Below are 21,217 nucleotides of genomic sequence, written 5' to 3'. Positions count from 1 at the left end.
ACTTCCAGATGAAGTCCCCACTCTCCCGGGTGGAGGTCGTTCCTGCTGAGGAAGTCTGCTTCCCAGTTGTCCACTCCCGGAATGAACACCGCTGACAGTGTTATCACATGATTTTTCGCCCAGCGAAGAATCCTTGCTGCCATTGCCCTCCTGCTTCTTGTGCCGCCCTGTCTGTTTACGTGGGCGACTACCGTGATGTTGTCCGACTGGATCAGCACCTGTTGACTTTGAAGCAGAGGTCTTCCTAGGCTCAGAGCATTGTAAATTGCCCTTAGCTCCAGTATATTTATGTGGAGAGAAGTCTCCAGACTTGACCACACTCCTTGGAAATTTCTTCCCTGTGTGACTGCTCCCCAGCCTCTCAGGCTGGCATCCGTGGTCACCAGAACCCAGTCCTGAATGCCGAATGTGCTGCCCTCTAGTAGATGAGCACTCTGCAGCCACCACAGAAGAGACACCCTTGTCCTTGGAGACAGGATTATCCGCTGATGCATCTGAAGATGCGATCCGGACCATTCGTCCAGCAGATCCCACTGAAAAATTCTTGCGTGAAATCTGCCGAATGGAATCGCTTCGTAAGAAGCCACCATTTTTCCCAGGACTCTTGTGCATTGATGCACTGACACTTGGCCTGGTTTTAGGAGGTTTCTGACTAGCTCGGATAACTCCCTGGCTTTCTCCTCCGGGAGAAACACCTTTTTCTGGACTGTGTCCAGAATCATCCCTAGGAACAGCAGACGTGTCGTCGGAATCAGCTGCGATTTTGGAATATTTAGAATCCACCCGTGCTGTCGTAGAACTACTTGAGATAGTGCTACTCCGACCTCCAACTGTTCTCTGGACCTTGCCCTTATCAGGAGATCGTCCAAGTAAGGGATAATTAAGACGCCTTTTCTTTGAAGAAGAATCATCATTTCGGCCATTACCTTGGTAAAGACCCGGGGTGCCGTGGACAATCCAAACGGCAGCGTCTGAAACTGATAGTGACAGTTCTGTACCACGAACCTGAGGTACCCTTGGTGAGAAGGGCAAATTGGGACATGGAGGTAAGCATCCTTGATGTCCAGGGACACCATATAGTCCCCTTCTTCCTGGTTCGCTATCACTGCTCTGAGTGACTCCACCTTGATTTGAACCTTTGTATGTAAGTGTTCAAAGATTTCAGATTTAGAATAGGTCTCACCGAGCCGTCTGGCTTCAGTACCACAAATAGTGTGGAATAATACCCCTTTCCTTGTTGTAGGAGGGGTACCTTGATTATCACCTGCTGGGAATACAGCTTGTGAAATTGTTTCCAATACTGCCTCCCTGTCGGAGGGAGACGTTGGTAAAGCAGACTTCAGGAACCTGCGAGGGGGAGACGTCTCGAATTTCCAATCTGTACCCCTGGGATACTACTTGTAGGATCCAGGGGTCCACTTGCGAGTGAGCCCACTGCGCGCTGAAACTCTTGAGACGACCCCCCACCGCACCTGAGTCCGCTTGTACGGCCCCAGCGTCATGCTGAGGACTTGGCAGAAGCGGTGGAGGGCTTCTGTTCCTGGGAAGGGGCTGCCTGCTGCAGTCTTCTTCCCTTTCCTCTACCCCTGGGCAGATATGACTGGCCTTTTGCCCGCTTGCCCTTATGGGGACGAAAGGACTGAGGCTGAAAAGACGGTGTCTTTTTCTGCTGAGATGTGACTTGGGGTAAAAAGGGTGGATTTTCCAGCTGTTGCCGTGGCCACCAGGTCCGATGGACCGACCCCAAATAACTCCTCCCCTTTATACGGCAATACTTCCATGTGCCGTTTGGAATCTGCATCACCTGACCACTGTCGTGTCCATAAACATCTTCTGGCAGATATGGACATCGCACTTACTCTTGATGCCAGAGTGCAAATATTCCTCTGTGCATCTCGCATATATAGAAATGCATCCTTTAAATGCTCTATAGTCAATAAAATACTGTCCCTGTCAAGGGTATCAATATTTTCAGTCAGGGAATCCGACCAAGCCACCCCAGCGCTGCACATCCAGGCTGAGGCGATCGCTGGTCGCAGTATAACACCAGTATGTGTGTATATACTTTTTAGGATATTTTCCAGCCTCCTATCAGCTGGCTCCTTGAGGGCGGCCGTATCTGGAGACGGTAACGCCACTTGTTTTGATAAGCGTGTGAGCGCCTTATCCACCCTAAGGGGTGTTTCCCAACGCGCCCTAACTTCTGGCGGGAAAGGGTATAATGCCAATAATTTTCTATCGGGGGAAACCCACGCATCATCACACACTTTATTTAATTTATCTGATTCAGGAAAAACTACAGGTAGTTTTTTCACACCCCACATAATACCCTTTTTTGTGGTACTTGTAGTATCAGAAATATGTAACACCTCCTTCATTGCCCTTAACATGTAACGTGTGGCCCTAATGGAAAATACGTTTGTTTCTTCACCGTCGACACTGGAGTCAGTGTCCGTGTCTGTGTCTGTGTCGACCGACTGAGGTAAATGGGCGTTTTAAAGCCCCTGACGGTGTTTGAGACGCCTGGACAGGTACTAATTGGTTTGCCGGCCGTCTCATGTCGTCAACCGACCTTGCAGCGTGTTGACATTATCACGTAATTCCCTAAATAAGCCATCCATTCCGGTGTCGACTCCCTAGAGAGTGACATCACCATTACAGGCAATTGCTCCGCCTCCTCACCAACATCGTCCTCATACATGTCGACACACACGTACCGACACACAGCACACACACAGGGAATGCTCTGATAGAGGACAGGACCCCACTAGCCCTTTGGGGAGACAGAGGGAGAGTTTGCCAGCACACACCAAAACGCTATAATTATACAGGGACAACCTTATATAAGTGTTTTCCCTTATAGCATCTTAATATATAATAATATCGCCAAATAAGTGCCCCCCCTCTCTGTTTTAACCCTGTTTCTGTAGTGCAGTGCAGGGGAGAGCCTGGGAGCCTTCCTAGCAGCGGAGCTGTGTAGGAAAATGGCGCTGTGTGCTGAGGAGAATAGGCCCCGCCCCCTTTTCGGCGGGCTTCTTCTCCCGTTTTTCTGACAACCTGGCAGGGGTTAAATACATCCATATAGCCCCAGGGGCTATATGTGATGTATTTTTAGCCAGCATAGGTACTTTCATTGCTGCCCAGGGCGCCCCCCCCAGCGCCCTGCACCCTCAGTGACCGTTGGTGTGAAGTGTGCTGAGAGCAATGGCGCACAGCTGCAGTGCTGTGCGCTACCTTAAGAAGACTGGGAAGTCTTCAGCCGCCGATTTCTGGACCTCTTCTCTCTTCAGCATCTGCAAGGGGGTCGGCGGCGCGGCTCCGGTGACCCATCCAGGCTGTACCTGTGATCGTCCCTCTGGAGCTAGTGTCCAGTAGCCTAAGAAGCCAATCCATCCTGCACGCAGGTGAGTTCACTTCTTCTCCCCTAAGTCCCTCGTTGCAGTGAGCCTGTTGCCAGCAGGACTCACTGAAAATAAAAAACCTAATAAAACTTTTACTCTAAGCAGCTCTTTAGGAGAGCCACCTAGATTGCACCCTTCTCGGCCGGGCACAAAAACCTAACTGAGGCTTGGAGGAGGGTCATAGGGGGAGGAGCCAGTGCACACCACCTGATCCTAAAGCTTTTACTTTTGTGCCCTGTCTCCTGCGGAGCCGCTATTCCCCATGGTCCTTACGGAGTCCCCAGCATCCACTTAGGACGTCAGAGAAATTACTAAAATGATGCGGGCGCATGTGCAGCGCTCGTCCAGAAAATGCGAACGTCTCTACCTGTCAATCAGGCAGAGGTGTTCGTGGGGCGGGCACGGGGGCGGTCAATGCTCCATTTCCTAGGCGGAGATGGAGTGTTGTGGGGGCGTGGCTACAAAACAAAAGCGTGCCAGCGTGAATGGGGGTGTGACGGGGGCATGATCAGGGTGGCTGCGTGACGTCACACGCAGCCGCCGCTATAAAAAAAATGGCAGCGGGTCTTCTGCAGGCACAGCCAAGCTGCGACAGCAGGAGGCAACCTTAATTTTAGCGACCAAGCAGAAATTGGGATGCGATCGCAATTTCTGCTTGATCAAGAGGGGAGAGCGGCCATCAGCATGCTGGGCGGCCCCCAGCATGCGATCACATGGATTGCAAATTCTGCTACTTACCCTGTCACGTAATTTATTATATAGGAAAAAACGTCATCAATGCATGAATCATCAATATTTAAAGCTAGCTGTAGATATCCAATTGTTTCTTTTGTGAACAAAACACTGTCCATCCATCACATCAGATAGCTTGGTCACATCTCTAATGAACAAGCAACTATTTTATTGGTGGCATATTTAGTCATCTGTTAAAAGTTATTTATACACCTCACACCAGTGCCAGATTAAGGTCCTCATGGGCCTGGAGCTGAAATTTATGAAGGGCCTATTGTGTGTGGCTGCAAGGGGTGTGGCCAGCATGGTGGGGGTGTGGCTACTGATATGGGGGTGGGACCAGTGATATATATATATATATATATATATATATAGTATGTGTGTGTGTGTGAGTTTGAAACAGAAAAATCCCAGTGCTTAAATAATTACATTACAATAATTATTTTGTTAAGAGGGGAGGAAAAAAGGGGGAAGAACAGTGGAAGATGTGAGGAAAACAGGAGGAAGAATAGGGTCTAGATGGAAGGAAGACGAGAGAAAGACAGGCAGAAGAATAGGGGCTAGATGGGAGGAAGACAGGAGGGATATACTGTAGGGGGAAGAGCAGTAGGGGATGAGGGAGACGGGAAGATGGCAGGAAGAAGGGAGGGAGCAGTGGGGGAACTTGCGCCACTGCATTGCACTGAGGCCCGCCTCTGTGATGGGGCACACAGTCGGTAGCAGTATAATGAGTCAAACTGACTCATTACATGCTGCCCGGCGTTACGCTGCGGACCCTAAAAATGAAGGAAGCCCGAATGTGGTCCCCGGCACCAGCAAAGGAGAAGGGTGATGAGATCATCACCCCTCTCTGAACTCCGCACAGTGCGCACTACTGGCTGTCACACTTGGCTGAGAATGATTGCTATGTTCGGGTGACTTTTTAAGATTTCTTTAATTTATGTTTATGTTTATGTATGTATGTATGTATGTATGTATGTATGTATGTATAATTTATTGATTAAATCATGTGTACCTTTTGCAGACAATCCATCTTATAATTTTAGCACTGCCTCCTTTGCTCTTGTTTTCTGATTACAATTGATAGCAGTGACTAACCCTATTTTTTGGCAGCTGCTTGGTAGTAAACTAGTCCTAATCCAGCACCTAACCTCAGCCGGTTGATTAATCCTCATTTCTGGCTGTCACACTCTCCTCTGACTAGCTCCATACCACCCAACATTTTGAATCCCTAAATAGGCATCTCTCACGAGTCGAAGGTGCGCGCTCCCAAAAAGGAGGTGTGGTCTATGTAAAAGGAGCGTGGCTTTGCGGTAATGCCACAATCGTAAGCCACGCCCCCCATTTTCTGTCACTCTGGGTGAATGCCCAGCACTCTATGAGATGCTGGCATGCCCCCAGTCCCTTTGTCACCTGTGTATAGACGCAGTTGGGAGGTATGCAGCTCTGTTTTTGCTGGCCGAGGGCCCACCACTGCATGCTGGGAGAAGGGGGAGAGAGAGTCTCGGGAGCATGCTGTGTCCAGGAGACGTCAGCAGTTGCCCTGAAGAGAGTTGCTGAAGCCAGAGTGCTAGCCAGGAGGGGTGCACAGTACAGTATGTTGTGGAAAAAACCCTGTAAATACCAGAGTGTGTATATATGTATCTTGCTGTGTGTGTTTTCCTGTGTGTGTGTGTGTTTTACTATGTGTGTGTACTGTATGTGTGTTTTACTGTGTGTGTATATATTTAACTATCTGTCTATAAAAATAGTGCACTCACATACTGTGTGTAATAACGTGTATAAGGAGTACTACAGTGAGTTGTAATGTGCATAAGGCACGTATTGTGTGACGTTGTGTATAATAAGCACTCCTGTGTGTGGCGTTACATGTACAAGGAGCACTACTGTGTGGCATTATGTGTATAAGGAACGCTGCTGTGTGACGTTAAGTGTATAAGTAGTGCTGCTGTGTGGGATTACATGTATAAGGAGCACTGCTGTGTGGAGTAAGGTGTGTAAGGAGCACTACTGTGTGGCGTAAGGTGTGTAAGGAGCACTACTGTGTGGTGTAAGGTGTGTAAGGAGCACTACTGTGTGGCGTAAGGTGTGTAAGGAGCGCTGCTGTGTTGCGTAAGATGTTTAAGGTGCACTGCTGTATGGTGTGTAAGGAGCGCTGCTGTGTAGCGTAAGATGTTTAAGGTACACTGGTGTGTGGCATAAGATGTTTAAGGTACACTGGTGTGTGGCGTAAGATGTGTAAGGAGCGCTGCTGTGTAGCGTAAGATGTTTAAGGTACACTGGTGTGTGGCGTAAGGTGTGTAAGGAGCGCTGCTGTGTGGCGTAAGGTGTATAAGGAGGGTACTATTGTGTGGTGATGCCCCTTCTCAATGAGACCAAACCCCATTTTTTGGGTGGTCCCTATTTTGATTATGGGAGGAAGAAGGAAGGGAAGACAGGTGGAAGAACAGGGGAAGATGGGAGGCACCCGGGGGATGGGAGGAAGAATAGGGGCTATATGGGAGGAAGACGGGAGGGAGATATGGGAAGAACAGTGGAAGATGGGAGGAAGAATAGGGGCTATATGTGTTATGATTCCAGTACTCCTGACCGGAGGAGATCTCATGGCAATGGCCAGAGTACTGGAAGGGAATGCTGGTTACGGGAGCTGGAAAGACTAGTTGCCCCTGGCGCCCTAACTCTATTGTCTCACCCGTGCTATCGGAAATCCCTTGCGAGACTATGGTTTCTTGAGCCCCTGGCAGCCACGTTTGAAAGGCGGATTATGTCTGCCCAACTCCGGTGCCCCCCGGTCTTAGTGAGAGACAAAGGGAAATCCGAGGCAGGATGATGACAAGAGGACCTCTGACTGACAACAGGCCAGGGGCAACAAGCTAACTAACCAAACCAGAAGTATGCGCGGAAAAACCGCCAGATAAAAGGACAACCAAAATCCACTAGTCCGTTACTCCTACCCAGCACCGCTGGATACCAGAGTGGATCTGTGGGAGCGGAATCCTCCGCAAAAGCTCCGAAACACAAATAATAAATAATAAGTATTAAAGCGGCTACGCCGTGACTCACGAACACCACTGGATGTTTAAAGGTGCTCAGTCAGGACTCCAGGAACAGATGACAACTTCCGAGTACAGGACAACTGAGGACAGGAACGACCGGGTACAGCAGGACTGGAAACACTCTCAGCAAACAGATACAGCATGCAGGAAGCTATTACCGGCGTCTGTGAGAAGCCCTGGAAGTGTGCTTAACAGGGAGTCCTCCAATCAGCTGTTCAGAGGCTGATTGGATTAAATGCCGTGCAGCTGCCTTGCTGCACGGCCAGGAAACAGGTGCCCTATTAATTTAAATGGACGCAGCAACGGGGAACGCGGTCCGCCAGTGGCGTCCCCGTTGCTAGGGTCCGTGCGGCTCCGTGCGCCCGGCGTCTAGCGTTGCCAGGGAGCCGGCGGCTGTACGCGCACGGCGTCCCTGGTTGCTAGGCGCCGGGCCGCACCGACGAGCGGACCCCGGCGCCTAACAATATGGGAGGAAGATGGGAGGGAGATATGGGAAGAAAAGTGGAAGATGGGAGGAAGAATAGGGGCTATATGGGAGGAAGACGGGAGGGAGATATGGGAAGAACAGTGGAAGATGGGAGGAAGAATAGGGGCTATATGGGAGGAAGATGGGAGGGAGATATGGGAAGAAAAGTGGAAGATGGGAGGAAGAATAGGGGCTATATGGGAGAAAGACGGGAGGGAGATATGGGAAGAACAGTGGAAGATGGGAGGAAGACAAGGGGAAGAACAGTCAGGTGTTCTGGTGGGCGGGGGTGGGGGGGTGGGGTGGATGGAATCAGCCTGGTGATGAGGGAGGAGGGGGAATAGCCTGGTGACAAGGGTGGAAAGGGTATTTGCCTGGTGAGGAAGAGGAGGGGGGATTATTCTGGTGAAGGGGTGGGTTAGCCTGGTGACAGGGGGAGGAGGGGATTAGTCTGGTGATGGGGAAGATGGAGGATTAGGCTGGTGGGGGGTTAGCCTGGTGACAGGGGGAGGGGGGATTAGTTTGGTAAGGGCTAGCCTGGTGACAGGGGGAGGAGGGGGATTATTTTTGTGAGGAGGGTTAGCCTGGTTATAGGGGGAGGAGGGGGATTTGCCTGGTGACAGCTGGAGGATGGGAGGATTAGCCTGGTGAGCGGGGGCAGGTTAGCCTGGTGACAAGGGTAGGAGGGAGGATTAGTCTGGTGAGGGGGTCGGTTAGCCTGGTGACAGGGTGAGGAGGGTGGATTAGGCTGGTAATAGGGGTGGATTAGCCTGGTGACAGTGTGAGGAGGGTGGATTAGGCTGGTAAATAGGGGTGGATTAGCCTGGTGACAGTGTGAGGAGGGTGGATTAGGCTGGTAAAGGGGGTGGATTAGCCTGGTGATAGGGGGAGGAGGGTGGATTGGGCTGGTGATGAGGGAGGGTAGCCTGGTGACAGGGGGAGGAGGGGTATAGCCTGGTGACGGGGAGGTGGGGAGGGTAGCCTGGTCTGGGCGGGGGGAGGGGGGGGAATTAGCCTGGTGACGGGGAGGAGAAGGATTAGTCTGGTTAGGGAGGGGAGAGGGGAATAGCAGAGCTCTGGGTTATGTAATTTATTCTGTATATGACAGTACCTGACACTTGCAGATGGTGGCTCCGGTAATGCGATAATATGGGGCTCCGGGGTTTCTGACCTACTTGCACCAAAAGATGAGAACAACAGGGGACACCCGGCTTTCCGCGGACGCCAATCATGGCACAGCCGCGGACGGCCCGCCTGGCATCTAGAGTAAGCAGCGGCTGAGAAGAGAACACCGCGGGAGCCGCCAGAGCAGGGAATGCAGCATGAGCTTCCCGGTAACTTGGGGTCGTGGTCCATGCTGCCCGGCGAGTACCTGGTGTAATGGTCAGGTGGGGCCTGCCCTGTCCCCTCCCACTCATCCCCTCATCTACACTGCGGAGATGCCGGCAGCAGAGCAGTGCTGGGTCTTAGAGCCGCTGGCTGGATCCTCGTGCCCTGCAGTCGGCAGTAAATAGAGGTGCTGGCAGGGTGGCTCTGCACTGCAGCTGTGCTCACCGCACTGCAGCGTCACTGGCAAGAAGCTGCTGTAGCAGGAATTTTTTTTCTTCCTGTTTACAGCAGTATGTAGTTGCTGTGGGCCTATTTTGAAGGTGGGCCTGGAGCTGCAGCTCCATTAGCACCATTGTTAATCCGGTCCTGCCTCACACATATATTCTGCTGCACTTCACAGGAAATGTTTAGTCGTTCACATCTGTCCCTGCCCTAGAGGAGTTTGCAATCTATGGGGGTGTTTCAGACCTAATCGCTGCTGTGCGTTTTCGCACAGTGGGCGATCAGGTCATAACTGTGCAAATAAAATCTGATTGCACAGACGTTGGCAAGGTGATTGACAGAAAGAGGCCATTTGTGGGTGGTAGCTGACCGTTTATTGGGAGTGTCCGGAAAATGGCAGGGGTGCCCAAGCATATTCAGGGAGGGTGTCTGACGTCAGCTCCAGCCCCGATCAGCTTCTTCTCATCACACTGTAGGAGTAAGTCTTGGGCTGCGCAGAGACTGCACAAAGTGGATTTTTGCAGCTCGGCGTACACATGGGATCGCACACTTGCAGGGCCGGTTCTTGGCCTTGTGGCACCCCGGGCAAAGTATAGGGGCGTGGCTTCAAATGGGGGCATGGTCAGTTACGCCCCCATTTATGCCCCCTGTAGCGACGCTGAAAGAAAAAATAAAATAAAAAATAAGAATTTACTTACCGATAATTCTATTTCTCGTAGTCCGTAGTGGATGCTGGGGACTCCGTAAGGACCATGGGGGGGGGGGGGGCAGCGGCTCCGCAGGAGACTGGGCACAAAAGTAAAGCTTTAGAACTACCTGGTGTGCACTGGCTCCTCCCCCTATGACCCTCCTCCAAGCCTCAGTTAGGATACTGTGCCCGAACGAGCGTACACAATAAGGAAGGATTTTGAATCCCGGGTAAGACTCATACCAGCCACACCAATCACACCGTATAACTCGTGATCTAAACCCAGTTAACAGCATGATAACAGAGGAGCCTCTAGAAAAGATGGCTCACTACAGCAATAACCCGATTTTTTTGGTAACAATAACTATGTACCAGTATTGCAGACAATCCGCACTTGGGATGGGCGCCCAGCATCCACTACGGACTACGAGAAATAGAATTATCGGTAAGTAAATTCTTATTTTCTCTAACGTCCTAAGTGGATGCTGGGGACTCCGCAAGGACCATGGGGATTATACCAAAGCTCCCAAACGGGCGGGAGAGTGCGGATGACTCTGCAGCACCAAATGAGAGAACTCCAGGTCCTCCTCAGCCAGGGTATCAATTTTGTAGAATTTTACAAACGTATTTGCTCCTGACCAAGTAGCTGCTCGGCAAAGTTGTAAAGCCGAGACCCCTCGGGCAGCCGCCCAAGATGAGCCCACCTTCCTTGTGGAGTGGGCATTTACAGATTTTTGGCTGTGGCAGGCCTGCCACAGAATGTGCAAGCTGAATTGTACTACAAATCCAACGAGCAATAGTCTGCTTAGAAGCAGGAGCACCCAGCTTGTTGGGTGCATACAGGATAAACAGCGAGTCAGATTTTCTGACTCCAGCCGTCCTGGAAACATATATTTTCAGGGCCCTGACAACGTCTAGCAACTTGGAGTCCTCCAAGTCCCTAGTAGCCGCAGGCACCACAATAGGTTGCTTCAGGTGAAACGCTGAAACCACCTTAGGGAGAAACTGAGGACGAGTCCTCAATTCCGCCCTGTCCGAATGGAAAATCAGATAAGGGCTTTTACAGGATAAAGCCGCCAATTCTGACACGCGCCTGGCCCAGGCCAGGGCCAACAGCATGACCACTTTCCATGTGAGATATTTTAACTCCACAGATTTAAGTGGTTCAAACCAATGTGACTTTTGGAACCCAAAAACTACATTGAGATCCCAAAGTGCCACTGGAGGCACAAAAGGAGGCTGTATATGCAGTACCCCTTTTACAAACGTCTGAACTTCAGGGACTGAAGCTAGTTCTTTTTGGAAGAAAATTGACAGGGCCGAAATTTGAACCTTAATGGACCCCAATTTCAGGCCCAGACACACTCCTGTTTGCAGGAAATGTAGGAATCGACCCAGTTGAATTTCCTCCGTCGGGCCTTACTGGCCTCGCACCACGCAACATATTTTCGCCAAATGCGGTGATAATGTTTCGCGGTTACATCCTTCCTGGCTTTGATCAGGATAGGGATGACTTCATCCGGAATGCCTTTTTTCCTTCAGGATCCGGCGTTCAACCGCCATGCCGTCAAACGCAGCCGCGGTAAGTCTTGGAACAGACAGGGTCCTTGCTGGAGCAGGTCCCTTCTTAGAGGTAGAGGCCACGAATCCTCCGTGAGCATCTCTTGAAGTTCCGGTTACCAAGTCCTTCTTGGCCAATCCGGAGCCACGAATATAGTGCTTACTACTCTCCATCTTATCAATCTCAGTACCTTGGGTATGAGAGGCAGAGGAGGGAACACATACACTGACTGGTACACCCACGGTGTTACCAGAGCGTCTACAGCTATTGCCTGAGGGTCCCTTGACCTGGCGCAATACCTGTCGAGTTTTTCCCAACGGTTTATAATCATGTGGAAGACTTCTGGGTGAAGTCTCCACTCTCCCGGGTGGAGGTCGTGTCTGCTGAGGAAGTCTGCTTCCCAGTTGTCCACTCCCGGAATGAATACTGCTGACAGTGCTATCACATGATTTTCCGCCCAGCGAAGAATCCTTGCAGCTTCTGCCATTGCCCTCCTGCTTCTTGTGCCACCCTGTCTGTTTACGTGGGTGACTGCCGTGATGTTGTCCGACTGGATCAACACCGGCTGACCTTGAAGCAGAGGTCTTGCTAAGCTTAGAGCATTGTAAATGGCCCTTAGCTTCAGGATATTTATGTGAAGTGATGTCTCCAGGCTTGACCATAAGCCCTGGAAATTCCTTCCCTGTGTGACTGCTCCCCAGCCTCGCAGGCTGGCATCCGTGGTCACCAGGACCCAGTCCTGAATGCCGAATCTGCGGCCCTCTAGAAGATGAGCACTCTGCAACCACCACAGGAGGAACACCCTTGTCCTTGGTGACAGGGTTATCCGCTGATGCATCTGAAGATGCGACCCGGACCATTTGTCCAGCAGGTCCCACTGGAAAGTTCTTGCGTGGAATCTGCCGAATGGGATTGCTTCGTAGGAAGCCACCATTTTACCCAGAACCCTTGTGCATTGATGCACTGAGAGTTGGCTCGGTTTTAGGAGGTTCCTGACTAGCTCGGATAACTCCCTGGCTTTCTCCTCCGGGAGAAACACCTTTTTCTGGACTGTGTCCAGGATCATCCCTAGGAACAGAAGACGAGTCGTCGGAACCAGCTGCGATTTTGGAATATTGAGAATCCAATCGTGCTGCCGCAACACTACCTGAGATAGTGCTACACCGACCTCCAACTGTTCCCTGGATCTTACCCTTATCAGGGAATCGTCCAAGTAAGGGATAACTAAAATTCCCTTCCTTCGAAGGAATATCATCATTTCGGCCATTACCTTGGTAAAGACCCGGGGTGCCGTGGACCATCCATACGGCAGCGTCTGAACTGATAGTGACAGTTCTGTACCATAAACCTGAGGTACCTTTGGTGAGAAGGGTAAATTGGGACATGAAGGTAAGCATCCTTGATGTCCCGAGACATCATGTAGTCCCCTTCTTCCAGGTTCGCAATCACTGCTCTGAGTGACTCAATCTTGAATTTGAACCTCTGTACGTAAGTGTTCAAAGATTTTAGATTTAGAATCGGTCTCACCGAGCCGTCCGGCTTCGGTACCACAACAGTGTGGAATAATACCCCGTTCCCTGTTGCAGGAGGGGTATCTTGATTATCACCTGCTGGGAATACAGCTTGTGAATGGCTTCCAAAACTGTCTCCCTGTCAGAAGGAGACATCGGTAAAGCCGACTTTAGGAAACGGCGAGGGGGAGACGTCTCGAATTCCAATTTGTACCCCTGAGATATCACCTGAAGGATCCAGGGGTCTACTTGCGAGTGAGCCCACTGCGTGCCTGATTCTGCTTGTAAAGCCCCAGCGTCATACTGAGGGCTTGGCAGAGGCGGGAGAGGGTTTCTGTTCCTGGGAACTGGCTGATTTCTGCAGCCTTTTTCCTCTCCCTCTGTCACGGGGCAGAAATGAGGAACTTTTTGCCCGCTTGTCCACGAAAAGACTGCGCCTGATAATACGGCGTCTTCTCATGTTGAGAGGCGACCTGGGGTACAAACGTGGATTTCCCAGCTGTTGCCGTGGCCACCAGGTCTGAAAGACCGACCCCAAATAACTCCTCCCCTTAATAAGGCAACACTTCCAAATGCCGTTTGGAATCCGCATCACCTGACCACTGTCGTGTCCATAACCCTCTACTGGTAGAAATGGACAACGCACTTAGACTTGATGCCAGTCGGCAAATATTCCGCTGTGCATCACGCATATATAGAAATGCATCTTTCAAATGCTCTATAGGCAATAATATACTGTCCCTATCTAGGGTATCAATATTTTCAGTCAGGGAATCCGACCACGCCAACCCAGCACTGCACATCCAGGCTGAGGCGATTGCTGGTCGCAGTATAACACCAGTATGTGTGTAAATACATTTTAGGATACCCTCCTGCTTTCTATCAGCAGGATCCTTAAGGGCGGCCATCTCAGGAGAGGGTAGAGCCCTTGTTCTTACAAGCGTGTGAGCGCTTTATCCACCCTAGGGGGTGTTTCCCAACGCACCCTAACCTCTGGCGGGAAAGGATATAATGCCAACAACATTTTAGAAATTATCAGTTGTTATCGGGGGAAACCCACGCATCATCACACACCTCATTTAATTTCTCAGATTCAGGAAAACTACAGGTATTTTTCCTCACCGAACATAATACCCCTTTTTGGTGGAACTCGTATTATCAGAAATGTGTAAAACATTTTTCATTGCCTCAATCATGTAACGTGTGGCCCTACTGGAAGTCACATTTGTCTCTTCACCGTCGACACTGGAGTCAGTATCCGTGTCGGCGTCTATATCTGCCATCTGAGGTAACGGGCGCTTTAGAGCCCCTGATGGCCTATGAGACGTCTGGACAGGCACAAGCTGAGTAGCCGGCTGTCTCATGTCAACCACTGTCTTTTATACAGAGCTGACACTGTCACGTAATTCCTTCCAACAGTTCATCCACTCAGGTGTCGACCCCCTAGGGGGTGACATCACTATTACAGGCAATCTGCTCCGTCTCCACATAATTTTTCTCCTCATACATGTCGACACAAATGTACCGACACACAGCACACACACAGGGAATGCTCTGATAGAGGACAGGACCCCACTAGCCCTTTGGGGAGACAGAGGGAGAGTTTGCCAGCACACACCAGAGCGCTATATATATACAGGGATAACCTTATATAAGTGTTTTTCCCCTTATAGCTGCTGTATTGTTAATACTGCGCCTAATTAGTGCCCCCCTCTCTTTTTTAACCCTTTCTGTAGTGTAGTGACTGCAGGGGAGAGCCAGGGGAGCTTCCCTCCAACTGAGCTGTGAGGGAAAATGGCGCCAGTGTGCTGAGGAGATAGGCTCCGCCCCTTTTTCGCGGACTTTTCTCCTGCTTTTTTATGGATTCTGGCAGGGGTTAAAATTCATCCATATAGCCCTGGGGGCTATATGTGATGTATTTTCGCCAGCCAAGGTGTTTTTATTGCTGCTCAGGGCGCCCCCCCCCTAGCGCCCTGCACCCTCAGTGACCGAAGTGTGAAGTGTGCTGAGGAGCAATGGCGCACAGCTGCAGTGCTGTGCGCTACCTTGGTGAAGACAGGACGTCTTCTGCCGCCGATTTTCCGGACCTCTTCTGTCTTCTGGCTCTGTAAGGGGGCCGGCGGCGCGGCTCTGGGGCCCATCCATGGCTGTGCCTGTGATCGTCCCTCTGGAGCTAATGTCCAGTAGCCTAAGAAGCCCAATCCACTCTGCACGCAGGTGAGTTCGCTTCTTCTCCCCTTAGTCCCTCGATGCAGTGAGCCTGTTGCCAGCAGGTCTCACTGAAAATAAAAAACCTAAAACTAAACTTTTCACTAAGCAGCTCAGGAGAGCCACCTAGTGTGCACCCTTCTCGTTCGGGCACAAAAATCTAACTGAGGCTTGGAGGAGGGTCATAGGGGGAGGAGCCAGTGCACACCAGGTAGTTCTAAAGCTTTACTTTTGTGCCCAGTCTCCTGTGGAGCCGCTGCCCCCCCCATGGTCCTTACGGAGTCCCCAGCATCCACTTGGGACGTTAGAGAAAAAGGTATACTTACCATCCCCGTTCCTGATCCAGACCGCTGCAGACCTCCTCCGCCGGCGCCGCTCTTCTTCTCTCCTCTCCTCGATCTATGGGAGAGACGTTATTACGTTTCTCCCATAGAACAGCATAGACACTAGAGGTCAATTATGACCCCTAGTGTCTGTGCCACTATGCTGTGCGGTGCGCGATGACGTCATCGCGCACCGCACAGCAAAGGTCCTCTACATGAAGGGAAACTAGACCGTAGCGTCTAGTTTCCCTTCATGCAGAGGACCTTTGCTGTGCGGTGCGCGATGACGTCATCGCGCACCGCACAACTAAGGTCCTCTCAATGAAGGGAAAGTAGACGCTACGCGTCTGGTTCCCTTCAAAGCGGGGGGGCACTGCGGGGGGCACAGTGGCGGATCTTGCCCTGGTGCGGCGCCCTCCGGATGGCGCCGGCGCCCTCCGGAAGGCGGCGCCTCGGGCAAAAGTACCGCTTGCCCGTGGCAAGATCCGCCACTGCACACTTGCATAGCGAATTTACACCCCCCTGGAGGCAGCAACTATTTGGATGCAGGACAGCAAAGTTTGCAGCCCAGCGATCAGGTCTGAATCACCCCCTATATTTCCTACTACATGTACACACATATACACACTAGGGATAATTTTGTCAGAAGCTGAATAAACCTACTTGCATGTTTTTGGAGTGTGACAGGAAAATGGAGAACTTTGTGGAAACCCACACAAAACAGAGAGAACATACAAACCTAACACAGACAAACACAGTAGTTCATAGACAACTTTTTAGTACCTGCAACTTTTTAGTACACCCTGCACCTAGATATAGCGCTAGGGACCCCCTAATATATACAGAGAGGCCTTGACGCTGCTTGGGGGCTTATAAAAACATTTGCGCAGATACAGTATATGTAACGAAGATCTCTGTATTCTAAGATATTGTATGGGATTTAAATCTGGTTACTGCTATTATTCAGGGTGCTGTGGGAAACAATTTTTTTTTTCCTGCTTAGAAAACCCCCTCGCCTTTCAAGCTCCTGAATGATATCACTAAGCTAATTGAGCATCTGCCACTATAAAAACTTTTTAGTACAGTCTGGTCTATGTGTGACTAGCTTTAGAATAAATCTAGATCAAATTATAAAATATTTGAGAATTCATATAGTTTTTAAAAAATAAAATGTATGTATGTAATGTCTTGCTGCTTAGTTAAACTAAAATATTCCTAATTTAAAAATAGTTTTCAATCAAACCCTACTTACTGGTGGGACGTTATCCGGAGTCCAGATCGACACCAAAAAGGTCGACACACCTTAGGTTCACACCAATTGGTCGACACACCTTAGGTCAGCACCTGAAATAGGTCGACATGGACAAAATATTGACATGAACAAGGTCAATATGGAAAAAGGTTGACATGAGTTTTTCATATTTTTTTTCCTTTCATTTTTTGAACTTTTTCATACTTTACGATCCAGGTGGACTACAATTGGGAACGGTAACCTGTGTCGAGCGCAGCGAGGCACCTTGCCCGAAGCATGGCAAGCGAAGCGAGCCATGCGAGGGGACACGGTGCACTAATTGGGGTTCCCGGCACTCTACGAAGAAAACGACACCAAAAAACCATTAAAAACTCATGTCGACAGTTTTCCATGTCGACCTTATTCACGTCGACATTTTGCACATGTCGACCTATTTCAGGCGTCGACCTAAGGTGTGTCGACAAATTGGTGTTGACCTAAGGTGTATCGCCCTGGAGTCCCAGACCCGGTGGGACATACCAATTTTACGTGGTATTGTTTATACTGGGAAGATTCTGTCCTTACGTACAAATCAGCATTAGGTAATGTAGTATAAATGTAGATTTCTGACCGCAAATATAAGAATATGGATGTAGTTACTGGAGGTATGATAATAAATCATAGAGACAGCTTGTTATATATCCCTGCTCTCAATGTAGTGATGGAACGACAGCTACATAATTTCCATCATTATTATTTTGTCACAGAACTAATATAACATTATGCTCCAAGTGTAAATATTTGTTAATATTTGTTAGTGTGTGGATTTCCTTTTCCCTATTTGTTGAAGCTTGTGAAGCTTATTGTTATTTTGTTTCTGCTATGTGCAATAAATTATCTTTTTAACACCCTTGAACCTCTGCATGTTATTTTTATGTACAGTAAACAGTACTTACAATGTATAAACCATCTGTTGAGAAAGTGCTGCACTGTATGACGTCTTGATGTCCGTTGAAAGACTTCAGTTTCTCACCAGTCTGTTAAATAAAGTGAATATATGATAAGATTGTTAGTACATTAACTAATACTACTTGGGGTTAGAACTTTAAAAATGAACTTTTATTTTTCATGGAGAAACAAATATGTGCCCTTTTGCTGTGACCTTTCTGTTTGTATATGTGTCCATTGTTTGGCCATCCCCTCTCTCTGATTGGGTCCCATGTGATATGGTTGTTTACTGAAGGACTGGATCTGTCAATATTGCCATGTATTTAATGCAGGGCATACACGCTACAATTATCTGGCTGATCTGCCCTATATCAGTGGATTCTCCAGATAACTGCAGCGTGAATGTGGCAGACCAATCTGAAAAGATTGATCGGTCAGGCATGCCAGATCGTCCAGCATGCTCCTCCAGTGTGGTATTTTCTAAGTGTCTGGTAGGCCGCATCCGGCAGTGTATGCCTTGCCACGGCCTACTGATGGACACTCCCCTGTTCCTTCACATGGGAAGAAATGGTGACATGCACTGTGAGAGATCTCAAAGTGTATGTCCCAGATATCGGCAGTGGCAGATAAAATGACCGGAATTTTATCTGCCTGTGTATGCCCAGCATAAGAGATCAATGCGGACAAAGATCTGTTTTTTTTTTAGCCAGCTATATTTCTGCACTAAATAAATTGCATTTGCACAGCATGAATGCATTGAAGAATTAATCTGTCTCATCTTCCCCAGGACTGTCAATATTGTTTCATTGCCACAACATATAATCATTCTGATCTGATAGTTTTAAAGAACGTAAGCTCATGTTTCTGTTTCATGGCATCTTCCGGGATTGAGATTTTAGGATTTTACCGTTATGCACAGGGCCGGTTCCGGGGCTTCTTGCGACTCGGGCGGCATTAGGGGGCGTGGCTTCATACAGGAGGCGTGGTCAGTTACGCTCCCTGTACTGTAGTAGGATGTGCTGTGCGCGATTACGTCATCACGCACCGCACAGCAAAGGTCCTCTCCACGAAGGAAAACTAGACGCTAAGTGTCTAGTTCCCTTCGTGGAGAGGACCTTTGCTGTGCGGTGCGCGATGACGTCAATGCGCACCGCACATCATTACAGTAAAGGTCCTCTCCACGAAGGGAAACTAGACGCGTAGCATCTAGTTTCCCTTCACAACGGGCAGCCGACGAAGGGAAACTAGATGCGTAGCGTCTACTAGTTTCCCTTCACAGCGGACAGCGGATCTTGCCATGGTGCGGCACTCTCCGGATGGCGCCGGCGCCCTCCGGAAGGCGGTGCCCCGGGCAAAAGTCCTGCTTGCCCGTGGCAAGATCCGCTACTGGTTATGCACAAACCAATCTGATATGGCATAACCAGAGCTATAGAGAGCTGTGCCGAGCCGAAGAAAGTTTCAGGGTGTGTTCTAATTGCAGGAGGTGTGGCCACAACCCTTGGTTGGAAAAAAGTAGTCATAAAAGGGTGGGGGGAGGGGAAAGGGCGATGGCAAATCCAGAAGGGGTGAGTGATTAATGTGATGATTCCTCCCCCTACACAGGCTGTAGAAACTACTGCTGCTGCTACTGACAAGTAAGAGGGAATGAGGGGTGCGGGTGGTGGCAGACTTGGGTTCTCCAACAAGCCCGGGTAATTAGTACCTGCTCCCCCACCCCTCGACGGCCCTGGGCACAACAGTAAGAGCAGTGTCGTATGTTTAATGCACACATATACACAACAATGATAATACATTTTTTATTGTAAAGGACCAGTTTGGTGACTGTTGAAAGCTCAGATAGGCGCTTATATTAGAATGTGTGCATATGTTGTCAATTGACTGCACCAATATCTGCACTCAATTACACACCAGATGCAAGTGTACAAAATGAGAATTCTTTTCATGGGCTACTGATTTGTAAATGTAACCTCATTACCTGTACGTCCCATAAGATGGCGAGGCGATCCCACCCTGCGGACAGTATACTTTTACTATCAGGGCTGAAACAAACTGTCTCCACACTTTTACAGTGATCTAAAGGACATTGAAAAAATACAATAACTTCTAAGAACAATAATGTAATAATCATGGCTAGATACAGTACAGGGACATACTGTAATAATGTCTTAGAATGGTAACTTGATATATTCATGGCTAGTAACGGTAAAGTGATATAATTACAACTAATGATGTAAAGTGCTATAATGATAGATAGGAACACTAAATAAATACAATAACATACATAAACAATAAAGTAAGTTAATCATGGTTAACAACAGTAAAGTAACATGATCATAGCTAGAAACTGTAAAGAAACATAATAATGTCTAGTATTTGTCAAGAAATGTAATCTTGTAACGTTATAAAAGGATATATAAAAGGCTAGAAACAGTAAAGTGATGTATGTTGAGTCTCCCATATCTTAAAATCCGATATCTAAAATATTTTAAAAAATCTAAAATATTTTGAATGCAACTGAGACAGTGACACCTTTGCTTTCTCATGGTTCAATGTACACAATCAGAAAGCAACGTAATAAAAAAATATTGTATAAGATTACCTTCAGGCAATGTGTATAAGGTATATATGAAACATAAATGCATTTTGTTTTACACTAGGGTCCAATCCCCAAGATATCTTATTATGGTATTCAAATATTCCAAATGATGGAAAAATCCCAAATCATTCTGATCCCAACCATTACAGATATGGTAGACTCAACCTGTATAATAACTTCTATGAATGGTAAAGTGATACACATTGAAGGGATATAATTCAGACTGGAACGCTGCTATGGCAGACTACGCAGTCTGATGTCCAGTGAAGTGTGTGTACGCACAGAAGCCGCACTGCGTGTGCGCACACAGTGAGATGCAACAGCATCTCACTTATGCGATCACCTCTGCCTTATTGACAGGCAGAGGCGGTCGCAGGGTGGAAGGGGGCATGTCGGCGGCATCGGGGTGAAGCTGTCCAGACAACGCAGGCGTGTCCAGACCATTGCTGAGGCGGGTTGTGGCAGCTGCGTGATGTCACATGCTGCCCCTGCTACCCAAAACATGGCGGGTAGCCGTCTGCCTTCGCAATGCTTTCACATGTCTGCGGGGTGGGGCTGGATCCGTCATGCGGAGCGGACTTGCCCTGTGCTAGGCGTCCCTCCCACATGTCAGAGAAAATGATTGTATAAATTTTTTTCACACATCTACAATCAGGTCTGAATCATCCCCATAATCATGGCTAGAAATGGTAAAGGGATACGATAATAGCTAACAACAGTAAAGTTAGATATTTTTAGCTAGAAACAGTAAAGGGATATAGTAATGGTAAAGTTTTATCATAATGGGCAGAAACATTACTTTTATATAATCATGGTTTGGAACACCAAAGTTGGAGCCATAAAAATAAATGGGGGTGATTCATAGGAATGACTACTCTTAAGTCACCAGTGTCTAGGGCGATCACTATTGGTCGACAGTGACACCCAAAATAGTTCAACACAAGC

General features: G+C 48.9%; 1 protein-coding gene across 3 annotated transcripts in view; it reads right to left on the bottom strand.

Annotated features, from left to right (window-relative positions):
- Positions 1 to 21,217, bottom strand: part of WDR38 (WD repeat domain 38) — a 179,085-nt gene that overhangs the window by 21,384 nt on the left and 136,484 nt on the right. For all 3 annotated transcript variants that reach the window (XM_063936879.1, XM_063936877.1, XM_063936878.1), the window contains exons 4-5: positions 19,652 to 19,749; positions 17,685 to 17,765 (exon numbers count right to left, since the gene is read on the bottom strand). In XM_063936879.1, the coding sequence (XP_063792949.1) occupies positions 17,685 to 17,765; positions 19,652 to 19,749 (179 nt within the window). The remainder of the gene's footprint in view (positions 1 to 17,684; positions 17,766 to 19,651; positions 19,750 to 21,217) is intronic.

This window comes from Pseudophryne corroboree, chromosome 8 (assembly GCF_028390025.1).
Source record: "Pseudophryne corroboree isolate aPseCor3 chromosome 8, aPseCor3.hap2, whole genome shotgun sequence".
NCBI classification, from domain to species: Eukaryota; Metazoa; Chordata; class Amphibia; order Anura; family Myobatrachidae; genus Pseudophryne; species Pseudophryne corroboree.
The sequence above is the reverse complement of the archived record's forward strand: the minus strand, read 5'-3'. Positions and strand labels throughout refer to the sequence as shown.